The sequence below is a fragment of the Stegodyphus dumicola genome, chromosome 12 (genome assembly GCF_044657685.1).
Source record: "Stegodyphus dumicola isolate Sdum_Otavi_A_Nest chromosome 12, ASM4465768v1".
NCBI lineage: Eukaryota > Metazoa > Arthropoda > Arachnida > Araneae > Eresidae > Stegodyphus > Stegodyphus dumicola.
The window spans coordinates 39343246-39357528 of NC_140779.1; the positions used below are offsets into that span (position 1 = coordinate 39343246).

A 14283-nucleotide genomic window follows, 5' to 3' on the forward strand; every position below is an offset into this window, starting at 1 on the left:
CATTATCTGTGCAATATATTATGCTAATTTAGTAGAACAGTATGTACTTACAGTTTACAATAGGAGAATTTTGTTTTGAAATGCTTAGCAACATATTAATTTTTAATAATCAGTAGAAATGTTAAGAAAATAACGGAAACTCTTTTGCCATACATGTGTATTACGTATTTTCAGATATGGCGTTTCAAGAAGAAAGTTTTCCATTGTTCAACCCGAAGCTTTCACAAATGCTCTGTACCGGACCATTGTGCAGATATGCTGAAGATCTTGTTACAAGCATGTCTGTGCTTTCTTATGGCCAAAAGACACATAGGAAATTTGGACAAGCTGTAAGTTACTTCCTTTTTTAAAGTTACATCTCATACATTTAAGTTGAATTTCGTATCTCGGAATGAGAAAAAGAGTATGTTATACATACTTGTTTAAAATATATGATCAAATATGTGATGGTTGCTGAGGAAAACTTTACAATTAAGAAAAATATCTTTAAGTATAAAGTTTAATAAATGGATTATTTTAGATATAATTCACATAAGGTTAAACAAATTATTATAAAAAGACAAATTTTTATTAAATTATAGTTTAATTAGAAGAGCAATAGCTTTATTCTCATTATTTATAATTCATTCTCTTTTTCAGTATTATTGTTGACAGATCAGCAATTTGGGTAGCAGACAATCTATTAGAAGTTATTTTAGATTATATATAGTTCCAATGAATGAGAAACTGTTTTTACAATATATGGCCAAACTATATTGTAAACGAAAGTAATGCGAAAAAAATCAAAGCTTAAGAGTTTAGTAACTGAATCTCGAATCAAAGTATTTCAGGCAATATGTTTTTTCAGAAATTTCTTCTCCACTTTTTATGAGTTTTAATTACATTTTACTTGAAACACTTTGATATGTAAACGTAAAGCATGCTCGGTTATTTATGTAGGAAATGTTTTTAAATTAAAATTCAAGCATAACATAATATTTTACATTAAAAAAAATCCTTCGATGAAACACTTCTCTTTCCTCGGTGCGACCCTTTCATATAAAGCTGCTATAATAACAATATTGACTTTTCAGAGTTTGAAGAAAAATTTATTAAGGCAAAAACATGCATTTGGTTATAAAATGTAATAGAAAATCTAATAATCTGAATAAGTTCATTTGTAAGGATCTTAAGTTTTACTAACGTTTATTTTATTTTAAATCTTTACTATCACTTCTTATTTTCTACTTCCGGCCAGAATTAAAAGCTTTAACTTGTTTATGCAAATTTGTCTGGCGAACGCCAAGTACTTAAGTTGTGGCTTTTTGCCAAGCGAGAGAAGAGGAAGGAGTTAGTAGAAGCAGGCCGCGTGCCTTAGCAGTTTACTCGGTTGCTGGTTGCCTTCCAGGCCAGAGGTTTAATCCTCTTGATAATTTTAAACGTATTGTAGTGTTAACAGTTCTCTGTACTACATACGGCTTCCTGTTAATATACAGCCAATCTTCCACGTAGGCCCTTGTTTATTATTCCAAATTTAAGTTAGAGTTTAGTTAATATTTTTATATTCTTACGTTCAGACCACAAGTAGTTGGTCTCTGTATTCCGAAGTACGGAAATTATTGTAAAGAGTGAAAAATAAAGGGTTTCGTATACCCTTCCTGTGTATCTTGTCTACTTCCCACATTTATTGAACATAGCTTTAATAAGCTCCCTGTTCCGAGTCAGGTTCGTGAATATTCCAAAAGCAAATAAGGAGAAACACTGAACCTGATAGAGGCGCCCAACGAAGAAGAATAACCATGGCAAAGTTTCAAGAAGAACCTGTGCTGCCTGCAGAAGCGGCTCAGAATCCAGAAATGCCAGCTGCTGCCCTGGAAGGATTTGGTTACATCGTCCAGACCATGCGCGCAGCAATGAAACCAGAAGCAACATTTAATGGAAAGTCACCGGTTACCAGTTTTTTGAAAAAATTGGAGGACCACTTCATGATGTATCCCGTGCACGAGTTCCAGAAAGTTACCTTAGCTACCAGCGCTTTAAGGGGCCAAGCGCTTAACTGGTTCAAATGTATAGGCAGAAGTCTCTTGGGTCAAGCAGGAAGTCCGTCCTATACTTACGAAAATTTCAAGACTGCCCTAGTAAAAGCCTTCCCTGTCGTAAGGGATCGTGCGAAATTAGAAACGGAACTTTTCAGCATATATCAGCAAAGACTCGAAAATCTCTCAAGCTTTATTTTAAGAAAAATTCACGTTTTCAAACTCTTGTATGGAAACCGTCCGGATCCTGAGATAATTCAAGTGATTTTGCCGAGGTTACTTCCCCAAGTACAAGACTTTATTGAATTAAGGAATCCGACTACACTGGAAAAGTTATTTGAGCTAGAAAACCAGTTTGAAAGTAGAAGAACGGCGGACATTGAAAGAAGACGCCAATATCAACAACGAAACCAATTTGGTGAGCCAAGACCACAGCAAAGTCAAGCACACGGCTACGGAAGCAAAGCGAATCAGTGGGCAAGGAAACTCGAGCATCCAAAAACAGCCGGCGAACGTCGACAGTTCAATAGCAATCCAGGAAAAAAGTCTCAAGGCTAGTGGAGAAAGAAGGAAAGCATGGAAAGAAAAAAAAAAGATTTAAACTAAAACGGATTTCTGCTGACGGGAGGGTGCGGCAATCCGAAGGCCAAGAAAACCCCTCTTCATTCAAGTTAAATACAGTAATGGTGAAAAATTTGACTCTTCCGAAGATTGAAGTGTTAGTGAATAACATCCCAGCCACCGCACTCCTGGATACAGGCGCGCAGTGTTCCTGTGTGGCAGAAGATTTTTTTAGGAAGTATTTTCGGAAATACCGCATATATAATTCGGATAATACCACAGTGTTAGCTGCGCAAGGAGAAAGATGTAAGTGCATAGGTAAATTACCGCTATATGTCCGTATCAAGGACGAACAAGTAAAGGTTATGTTTTTTATAGTAAAGAATCTGCAAGCACATATTATCTTAGGGATAGATTTTCTTTCAGAGGCAAAAGCAATGCTGGATTTTAATGAAGCGTCCCTTAAGCTGACGATGAAACCAGTTCGAGAAGAAAAATCGGAACCGCCAATATTAAACCTTGATCACCTGCCTAAGGAAGAGCAACAAAGAATCCGACAAGTGGTAAGTGAATTTGCTTCGTTATTTAGTGATATTCCAGGATTTACTCAAGTTACTAACCATAGTATTGACACCGGAGATTCAATGCCAGTTCGCCACAAAGCATACCGGTATGATAAGAATAAAGAAAAAATTATAGAATGGCACATTAGCGATATGCTACGTAAAAAGATCATAACGCCCATCTCAAGTAGTTATGCTAGCCCGGTGGTTTTATGTAAGAAAAACAATGACTACCCATTAACACATCCAAAAAGGTGGCGTTTCGCGATCGACTATCGTAAATTAAACTCCATAACTAAATATCCGGTATATCCGTTACCTATTATTGAAGAAATTCTAAGGAACATAACGTCCACCAAATATATGACGACTTTAAACTTAACGACTGGTTATTTTCAAATAGGGGTTAGACCGGAGGACGTGCCTAAGACTGCTTTTATAACCAAGTCTGGCACTTATGCATTCCTACGTATGCCGTTTGGCCTTTCAGGGGCACCGGCAACATTTCAGCGATGTATGGACATTGTGTTAAGGCCTGTTCTTGGAAAGTCCACATTTATCTATTTAGACGATATCATTATTACTAGTGATAATCTGGACCAACATGTACAGGATTTAAGACAGGTGTTTTCTTTATTAAATGACGCCGGTCTAAAAGTTAATGTCGAAAAGTGCAAATTTGCAGCCCCTGAATTAAAATATTTAGGTTACAAAATATCTCAGAAAGGAATCGAGACAGACGAATCAAAAATAATCGCTGTGCAAAAGTTTCCGCCGCCAAACACGGCGAAGAAGCTCTCTTCTTTTCTAGGACTTTGTTCATATTATAGGTCCTTTATAAAAGATTTTGCAGCTATTGCAGCTATTGTTAAAATTAAAAAGGAAAAAGGCAAGATTCTTGTGGACGGCTGAAGCCAATAGTGCTTTCGAAAAATTAAAACAAGCATTAACGCAAGCCCCTGTGTTGAAATTTCCTGAAAATGATGAGAATTTAGAAATTTCAGCGGATGCTTCGGATTATGCGGTAGGAGCGGTACTTTCGCAAAATCAGCAGCCCGTGGCATTTTTTAGTCGAAATTTAAATCAAACACAAAGAAATTATTCCGCGACCGAGAGAGAGGCACTTGCAGTTCTGTTAGCAGTGCAAAAGTTCCGAGTCTATTTTGGAAGGGCGCCAATAACAGTGTATTCTGATCATGCGGCGGTAACTAGATTTTACTCAGGAAAAAAACTTATCCCCAAGGTTAATAAGATGGGCACTCAAGGTGCAAGAATATAATCTGGTAATCAAGCATACCCCCGGAAAGGAAAATATCGTAGCAGATGCCCTATCCAGAATAAAAATAGACGAAGAAGGTAATACTGTAAACATGGCAATGCTCAGAGCATGTACAATAAATTCTCGAGAAATTGTAATAACCGAACTGGGTAAGGATCCTGAGTTTGGAAACATTTATGAGTATTTAAAGGATCCTGAAAATTTTAGCCACCAAGATGTTGTGGCGATAAGAAATAGGGCGGCCCATTACGAACTAATAGATGGTCTATTATTTTATACAAAAACTACAAATTCCAACAACGAATTTCGACCTGTTATCCCAGCTAATCTTAGGTTAAATATCCTGCAGGAGTTACATGACAGCCCTTTTGCTTCTCATGCTGGTATTCGAAAAACTATCCAACGCGTACGAGAGGCAGTCTATTTTCCTGAACTGCAAAAGTTAAAAAGGGCGTATGTCCAGTCCTGCCCAACATGTCAAGCAGTTAATTATATTAATTTACGCCAGGCCGGGTTTCTAAATAGTATTAAATCCGAATTTCCAAATGAAATAATTGGCATCGATTTATTGGGCCCTTTCCCAAAAAGTCAGTTAAATAAAAGTCGCTATCTCCTTGTTATGGTTGATCATTTTAGTAAGTGGACCGAAATTGTTCCCTTAAAACGAGCCTCCGCGAAATTAGTTACTGATTCTATTTTAAATAAATATATTTTAAAATACGGGGCACCCCTAAAAGTTATATCGGATAATGGTCCTCAATTTGTAAGTAATGTATTTGAAGACATGTGCCAAAAACTGGGCATACGTCATTTAAAAATGGTCCCGTATCGGCCGCAATCAAATATAGCGGAACGGGTCAATAGAAATATGGTGAAAACTATCCGTAGTTATGTTAAAAATTTTCATAAAAGCTGGGATAACTATGTCAATGAATTTGCTTTCGCCCTTAGGACCGCAAAACATGATACAACGGGCAAAACTCCTGCTGAGTTATTTTTAGGCAGAAAGATTATAACGCCGTTAGATAAATTATTTTATGTTCAACAAAGAGCCCCAGAATTTAAAATGGGTGATATAGAAAAATTAATTAAAGAAGCTAAAAAGAAAACTGAAGTAGCACAAAGAAAACAAAAACTCTATTACGATTTGAAACGACGGGGAGTAACTTATAAAGTAGGAGATGAAGTATTAAAAATTAAGCATTCACTTTCTTCAGCACCATAAGATAAAACCGTCAAATTTTTTCCACAATTTGAAGGACCATATGTCATAGGAAAAATAACTCACGCTGTAGTGGTGTTAAAAGCCAGGAATGGTGAAACATGCTCCGCAAACATTGATCAAATAAAACCATACTATGATCGTAATAAAATGCAAATATTCAAAGATCTTTTGCAGGATCCGGCACGGCAGGCACAAGCTCCAGAAATGGAACAACGACAAGTACAAGGGCAAGCCATTAGGAGGCAGGAGCAATTGAAAAGAAAGTTTCCCCGTTGGAAAATTGAAGGTAACAAGAAAAAGAAGCCGTTCCACCGTCCAGAAAAGAGAGCTCACGACCACCCCCAGAATGAAGAAGGGAGAAGTATGACGAATGCAAAGAGAGCCAGGAGAAATAACGGCAACTATAACCCGGCTCCCAAACGGAAGATCTACTCATCGGACAGGACTCTCCGCAGCAAATGTCGCCGAACTGCGGAAGGGCCATTAGCGGCGGAGGAAAAGATACAAGGAAAATTTGAACGGCCAGCAACGAGGTCCAAGCAGGAACGAGAGAGAAGTGTCCCGGTTCCGCCAAGACCAGCGGCCATCAAACGGCCAGGACCACAGGCAGAGGCGAAAAAGAAGGTATTCAAGGGTGACCGAACTGGAGGAAAAAGAAAGCTTCTAGAGGAAGGCACTGAAGGGCGAGCCCGCACAAGAAGGAGGATAAATCAAACTAGAATCTTCGCTACCTTCCAGGACTGGGCTGAGAAGAGAATGTCCGAATATCACAAAGATAAGTAAAATTTTATGTTACTTTGCAAACTTAAGTTAATCTTTCATTCTTACTGCAAGTGGCAGATTTCAAGACGTTTTACCTCATGTGAGGTCTACCTTTATCGCCAAAAAGGCGAGAAATGAGTTGTTACCTATTTTGGTATTATGTTTTTCAATTACTCGCGAGTAAAACTAAAGTTGATGTATCATAGGAATGTGTAAATACTTGAATATTGTAAAAGTTATTGTATAAATTTTATTTAAAACATTCTGGCAAGAAAGATGTTTTAGTCTGAAAGACTTTTGAAATGTAGTATTTCAATGTAGAAGAATTGGCACTTGCTTGGAAAAGAATAGAAGTTAACAATGTACTACTAATGTATGTTTTAAAATGCGTAAAATTAACGGCATGTTAATATGTTCTTATATACCATGTGAACTGTTATTTTAAATGTTAAGAAATACTGTGATATGGTAAAAGTGAAAGTAATGCTAAAAATTTTAAGCTTATTCGTGTGACTGAAAAAAAAAAGAGAAAAGTATTGTGAATATGTGTTAAAGGTTGAATGAATGCAGTTAGGCTCTCTGACGCTACACTTCAGAGTTAGCCACTTTCAGAATAGTACCTCAGGGTTTAGAGATGAACATAGGGTGTGTTACGAGGTCTTGTTATGTTGAATTTTAACACGTTAGTGTTTTGATTGTAGGAGGCAGTGTTGAACACGTATACATAAACACATTCGTGTTTGGTGTTTTCTTTTATAACACATGTCAGAGAGCACGGGGAGAGATAATTAAAATAGTCATGAATGAAATAAGAATGTTAAGAGAAATATAATTATACATGTTACTTGCCATTTCATTGTGTAACATTTCATTAAACTAGTTTTCCTTCCAGATCTCTGGAAGGAACCAGATTTGAATAAAAGCTCCTGTTTAGATGCAGTACAGATGAAAAAATTGTGTCCTGGGAGCTGCTATTGTAAAAACAAATTTCTTTCTTTTAAATTTCTAGTTTCTAGCGAAAAATGTTTGTAAAAGATTGGCCTCGCGTTAGATTCTAGAGCTAAAAGTTTTCAACAAGGTCGTTTTAGACCTCAGTTTCAAACTAATTAACTCTGGCGGGAAGTATGTAAGGATCTTAAGTTTTACTAACGTTTATTTTATTTTAAATCTTTACTATCACTTCTTATTTTCTACTTCCGGCCAGAATTAAAAGCTTTAACTTGTTTATGCAAATTTGTCTGGCGAACGCCAAGTACTTAAGTTGTGGCTTTTTGCCAAGCGAGAGAAGAGGAAGGAGTTAGTAGAAGCAGGCCGCGTGCCTTAGCAGTTTACTTGGTTGCTGGTTGCCTTCCAGGCCAGAGGTTTAATCCTCTTGATAATTTTAAACGTATTGTAGTGTTAACAGTTCTCTGTACTACATACGGCTTCCTGTTAATATACGGCCAATCTTCCACGTAGGCCCTTGTTTATTATTCCAAATTTAAGTTATAGTTAATATTTTTATATTCTTACGTTCAGACCACAAGTAGTTGGTCTATTTATTCCGAAGTACGGAAATTATTGTAAAGAGTGAAAAATAAAGGGTTTCGTATAGCCTTCCTGTGTATCTTGTCTACTTCCCACATTTTTTGAACATAGCTTTAGTAAGCTCCCTGTTCCGAGTCAGGTTCGTGAATATTCCCAAAGCAAGTAAGGAGAAACACTGAACCTGATACACTTACTTCGCACAATACAATATATAATATATCTTATGACAGATTAATTAATGTATAGTTATTTAAAACAGTATTGGTACAATTAATATACGCTATTTAACTTATCTTTATATTAACAGAGCAAGTCGTATTAAAACGATATAAATTAAGGAATTAAACCTTTTTGTTTCGTTTTGATTTCAAATGCAATCGGAAAGAAAATGTAAATCGGTTTTTCTTCATCAAAGGCAAGCTACTTCCCATACGAACTCCGTTTCAAAGTATCTTTAAGTATATCAAAAAATAGCTCCATTTCTTAACAAATATAAATGGACCATTACAGAGAGTAGTCACTTGTGTTCAATAAAAAATGAAATCATGAAGTTATAATTTTATTCATTTACTTAAATAAAATCAAATTTACTAACTTATGAAAGTTATTCCTTATTTTCAGTGCATACACAACAAAATCTTAAATTAACAAAGTTAAAGGGTTTCATAATTTCAGAACTTATTCGTTGATTTTAATTTTCTGACTCACCCAGGTGTGCATTCGCAAATTTAGTGATGAGTTAGTTATGAGAAGTCAGGAATTTTGATTGAATTTTAATTGGAATTTTGATTTTATTAAATTTAGTTTTACAATTTCATTTGTCAGCGAATACCTTTGCAATGATTAATTTAATAAGTTAAAAATAATTGATAAATATTAAATTTCCAAAATACATTTCAGGTGAACTTCAGAGATATTAAAATATTTTACATGCTGTCGCTTGATGCCAACTTTGCAACGCCTGTTTCCGAAGATTTTCAGCAAGCTATCAAGGAAGTAAATATTATATATTCAGCCTTTACTAATTTCTTAATATTTCATCGCGCTGGCCACATATACCTTTATCCGAACTTGAACTATGATTCATTTTCTTTCTTTTTTTTTCATGTGATATTATTTGCAGATACGCATAACTACATAACGTAATGTTACAAATTTTCTATAATGTAACATGAAAAGCTGTAAGAGAGTGAAGTTGTGCCGGAAGAATAAGATTATAGGGATAAGTCTATTTAGCATTGAGATAAATGACTATATTGACAAATTGGCGAGACGATCGCTAATCTGGCGATTGTTTGGGCGACTAAAGGTTTTCACCAAATTTGATGAGAAATCGCCTTCGCTTTTTTTTTCTCTTTCTTCCTTTATTCCCTTCTTTTTTTGGTGATATAAAAAGGTGCTCTGAGGATTTTTAAGTTAAATGTTAATTATATAGAGGTCTAATTCGTAATTTATTTCTTCTGATACTTTATTACATATTAACAGATTATGTCATTTTAAAAGTTGACAATGAAGGCATTATAAGAGGACATTAAGAATTATATTGCGAAGGATGTTCTGCTTTTTATGGCATGTTTAAACATACGTCCGTTAGTGCTACACATGCACTTGCTGCATATATGATTCAGCAATTTGAGTTCCTTTCATATACTTTATTTTTTATATAAAAAGAAAAAGAGAGAGAGGGAAATATTTGAATGGGTTTCTGTTGTGTAACTAGTTTTCTTTTTAATTAAAAGTGATATTAATTTATATTAATTTAAAATTCTTGAATGTTCTCGAGATTGATTTTTAAGTGATAAGAATTTTATTGATTTGAGTTGTAATAATTTAACTGTTATATGATTAGTTTTGGTTAGAGGGTTTACGACCCTCAGGGTTTATTTAATTTTTAATTTGGATTCTTCGGTTTGCATTTAATGGTGTTTTCAATTATTTATTCTGCTAATTTAATTTTTTCCCTTTTCCCCATCTTTTCCTTTAACGTTCCGAGTCTTTGGCCTCTGATATTTCAACAACTTGTGATAAACATTTTATGCAATTGAAGAATTGGGTCTTAGGGGGGGGAGGGGAATTATACTAGAAAGCTGTATCTGAACTTCAAAATGTTCGAAACTATTCCCTTACCTATTTTCGTATGCTCGGCTTGGTAGTTTAGTAGCCCTCCCATTTTGATAACCTGGCGAGGCTGGAAAAAGGAATTTCGGTACCATTAATGAGACCGTTGAAGAAGGGATTAATTGCGAGACTAGGAACAGGAATGTGTTTACCATCTGGGACCGCTGAAGCAAGGGAGTCTTAAGTCCTGGTTTAAAAGAGGGCTTAGTGAATTGCTAAACCTTCGACGCTTGTTGACTTTTTTAAAGGACTCATTGTGAAAAAATAAAGAGGAGAATTTTGCCAACGTTGGAATACCACTTTAACGGCTCCTTGCTAAGTCCACATCATTTTCTACTGGAGAGGGGGGCAACAGAGTTTGCTAGAAAGTGAAGTGAATGGATTTTTTACAAGGACGGCGATCGTTTGAAGCGTTACAGCCGAAAACATCGCGGACGAAACCAATGCAAGGCGAAAACGTCGTGGTACAAAATATCGTGATAGAAAAAAAGCAGAGAGAAAACATTGCAGTTCTAAAACATCGTGGTACAAAATTTCGTTGTCGAAAATAAAGCGGTTCAAAATCTTCGCAGTTTAAAAACACCGTCATCAAAAATATCGTGATAAAAAATAAAGTACCTACAAATCATCGCAGGACGATAACATCGCACTCGTGTGTTTTTTAAATCCCGTCCTGACATATTATGTAACTGTCATCATAACTAACAAAGCGATATAAAAAAAATACATTGCACGCTATACATGAAAATGTTAACGACACTTTAAGAACGAACGAAAACAAAACAAAATATAATTTTCACTAAAACAATATCTGATTAAAAATGGGAAAAATAATTTGAAAATTAACTAAGCATTTTTTATAGAGGTAACCTCATGCGGTTATTTATCTTCCTTTTTCCAAACACTTTTAGACTGCATTTTTTGTAAAACGTTATCAATAAAACTTTATAAAAAAAGGGTAATTTATTAATGACATTTGTTAATTAATTATGTAAATTTAAAATTCTTTTAAGTTTTATAAGTTGCATTAATTTTCTACTCATTTTCAATTTTTAAATGCCTAAGTTTCCTTCTTATGTTTTCAGCAAAAATTTACTAGTTCATTCAAAAATATGAAATAAAGAAGTAAACGAATTCCTCTTTCCTTCTTGCGCTCCCAAATCATTACGCGAATACGTATTTACAGCTTTTAAAAGCTGAAAACGCATGTGTGCGATGTTATCGTCATGCGATGATTTGTAGGTACTTTATTTTTTACCATGATATTTTCTACGAAGATGTTTTTAAATTGCGAAGTTTTTCGGCGGAAACGCATTCAAAGCGGAGCAGCTTTTTTTTTTTTTTTTTTTTTTTTTTTTTTAGTCCAAAGGGGCTTTGTTGTTCCTGAAGGACTATTGTTTTCGTTTTGCGATTTTGCGTCGGACTCATAAACGTCGGTTCACTTTTCAAACTGTTGCCACAAAATGTTAGAGTCCTGCATTATATTTGAAGAAATTAAATAATGAAAAATCTGCATAAATGATTGTCTATTTCTCGCATTCTGATAAAACAATGGTACATAGAGCCATCGAATTTTGAATGACGAAATCCTACTGCGAATATGGGCATCTGAAATCCCAAATTTGGAATTTGTTTTATTATAGATTTTATATTTTGTAAAACTTTAACGAATTTTTGATTTACAAACCCAATGCTTTAAAAGCGAGAAATGGCAACGTTATATAGAAAAAAAAAATACTTTTATCTCCAGCTCGCGAGACTGTGTATATCGGAAATTCTAAAGATATGCTTAATTTAACATTATTTTGCGATATTGCTCTTGAACTGAATTTTATGGTTTAAGTGCAAAGAACATGATATCTAATAAATAAAGGTAACACTTAAAACGTTAAAAAAACGCCACTTTGGACGTAATTTAAAATCTGAAACATTTCAGATTTTTTTTTTAATAAGCATATCAATTTGGACTAATAAGCATATCTTTAGAATATACGATACACACTTCCGCGCGCTGGAGATAAAAAGGTTTTTATTTCCCGTAGAGTGTTGCTATTGCTCGTTTTAAAATCGTTGAGTTGAAAAGGTTTCAAAATTAAAAATAATTGTTATAAAATTATAATACACCTTACAAAGACAAAAACAAATTTCATTAAAAATTTCTATTTATGCTATTTTTCAAAGACAAATAATAAAATGCATCTTCTTTTCAGGTTGTTTCTTATTTTCAAACTACCTACCAGGTAAACAGCAAAGAAACACATATTCCACTGCTCAAGCAAAGTAACTCGATAGCTCTTCACTGCGTTTTATCTGCTGCAGGTAACATTACAGAAGTTCTCACATCAAGTAATGGAGATATCAACAGTTTCAAAGAACTTTTCAAATGGCTTATTGGTATGTCCGATTTGACACTTGGACCTCTAGCATGCATGAACTTTGCTAAATGTTTTTTGTGGTACAATGAAAGTAAGGTACCACACTATGAAAATCTAGCGAAACAGCTGAGTGAAGAGTTCGACAGCTTATTAGATGAAAAATCTGTATTTCTTTTCCCGACGTTCCCTGTGACTGCTTTTCATCATAATGAAAGTCACGTTTACATACCGAATGTGTGTTATACTAGTATTTTTAATGTTCTAGGACTTCCAGCTACTCAGTGCCCATTAGGACTTAATAGCCAAGGGCTTCCAATTGGAATTCAAATTATCGGACGAAAAAGCAATGATTCACTGACTATTGCTTTTGCAGCAGAACTAGAAAAAGCTTTCGGTGGCTGGGTACCGCCAGGAAGTAAAAGGAAATAGCATAAAAGGTGCAAAGTTAAGAGATTTTTAAAAATAATTATAAATTTTTCTAGTATTTGTAGCAGACATTCAATTGCCTTTTGACTGTAGCTTTTGCAGCTGTATTAGAGAATTGCAATGATTGGGTCCTGTCCAGAAATAAGAAGGAATAATAAAAAGTTACAACCATGTAGAAAGTTTTAAAACCAATTGTTTCCATCACATAGTTTGGTAATATGTGGTATAAACTAAATCTCAAATTTTGATAACATGAGCGTAAATTAGAAAAAACAAGACAGTTTTTTGTAATTACAAGATAACTGATGAGAAGAGAATTTGACTCATTGCATTCGCAGTGGATCTCGAATAGTTTGGTCTTATAATATGCAGTGCAGTTGGTTAGTCTATCAGCAGCCACATGGGAAGAGACATGAACTTGTAGCCATGATATTAAATTATCGACAAACATAGTATAGTAATGCATCTTTCGAGGAACGAGATTAAAACATCGGGAAATTCATTTCTCTATACTGATTTACAAGAGAATTTCATCTGCTATAGCAAGCTGATCTGGCCGCCGATCTATATTGTTACTATATGTCCAGCTGCGGTAAGATAGCTTCACTGCAAGGCGGATTTAGGGTTACCATAAAATGGAAAGGGAAGGCATATTTGGCACGAAGTCGCCCATTTGGAGTCATTTGGAGACAAAAATGGTGACATGCCATGGACTGATGGAGTACTTTCTGGAACGAATTCTTACCGGTTCGGCTCAGAAAGTTCTCGAACGCAAGCCAAAAGCTATATAAACCCAGTCGATCGAGAGTCGGCAACATTGCTCTTCGTAATAGCTCGGTCAATTATAGAGTCTAAGTCTAAGTCTATTGAGAGTGTCTCGTAGTCTATCGAATGTCTCGTTGTGCATCGAGAATGTGCGTCGTTGAGGCTATCGAGCTTTATCTTCAGTGTGTTGAGCTCCGAGATCGACCGAAACGAGTCAGGAGCTGTGTTCCAGTACTTTGCCGTGAAGCTGTCTTCACCGTTATAGCCTGAAGACTGTGTTGCTGATTGTTTCATCTTGTTTGTCGTAGTTTTTCGACGACTGTAAACGTATTTTTGGAGCTGTACTGTGTAATAATGTCTAATAAATTATGTATTCATTCTTCATCAAGTGTTATGGTTAAACACTCCAGATCCACGAACGCGTAAGAAATGCAAACACATTATTTTATGTAAACAAGGCGACTGGCATGACGAGCAAAAACGGATAGCACTGTCACGGTGGTTTCGCACTTGGAATTTAATTCCAAATCGGCTTAATGTATTGTGTATGATGACTTACACCATACCATAAGGTTCTGCAACTTCAGGTACAGCTTCGAATTTTGCGTCAGCAATAAAAACTGAAATTTGGCAACTTATTTCTTATAGCGCTAGGGAAAAGACTTGA

The 14283-nt window shown here is 35.2% G+C and overlaps 1 protein-coding gene across 1 annotated transcript; it reads left to right on the forward strand.

Annotated features, from left to right (window-relative positions):
* The first annotated feature begins 176 nt into the window (after nt 1-176).
* LOC146993545 (fatty-acid amide hydrolase 2-like) lies at nt 177-13932 on the forward strand. Its single transcript, XM_085827396.1, has 3 exons — nt 177-329; nt 8833-8928; nt 12261-13932. Exons 1-3 carry the CDS (start codon nt 177-179, stop codon nt 12852-12854), a joined length of 843 nt encoding a protein of 280 aa, XP_085683522.1. The 3' UTR covers nt 12855-13932.
* Nucleotides 13933-14283: the final 351 nt, after the last annotated feature.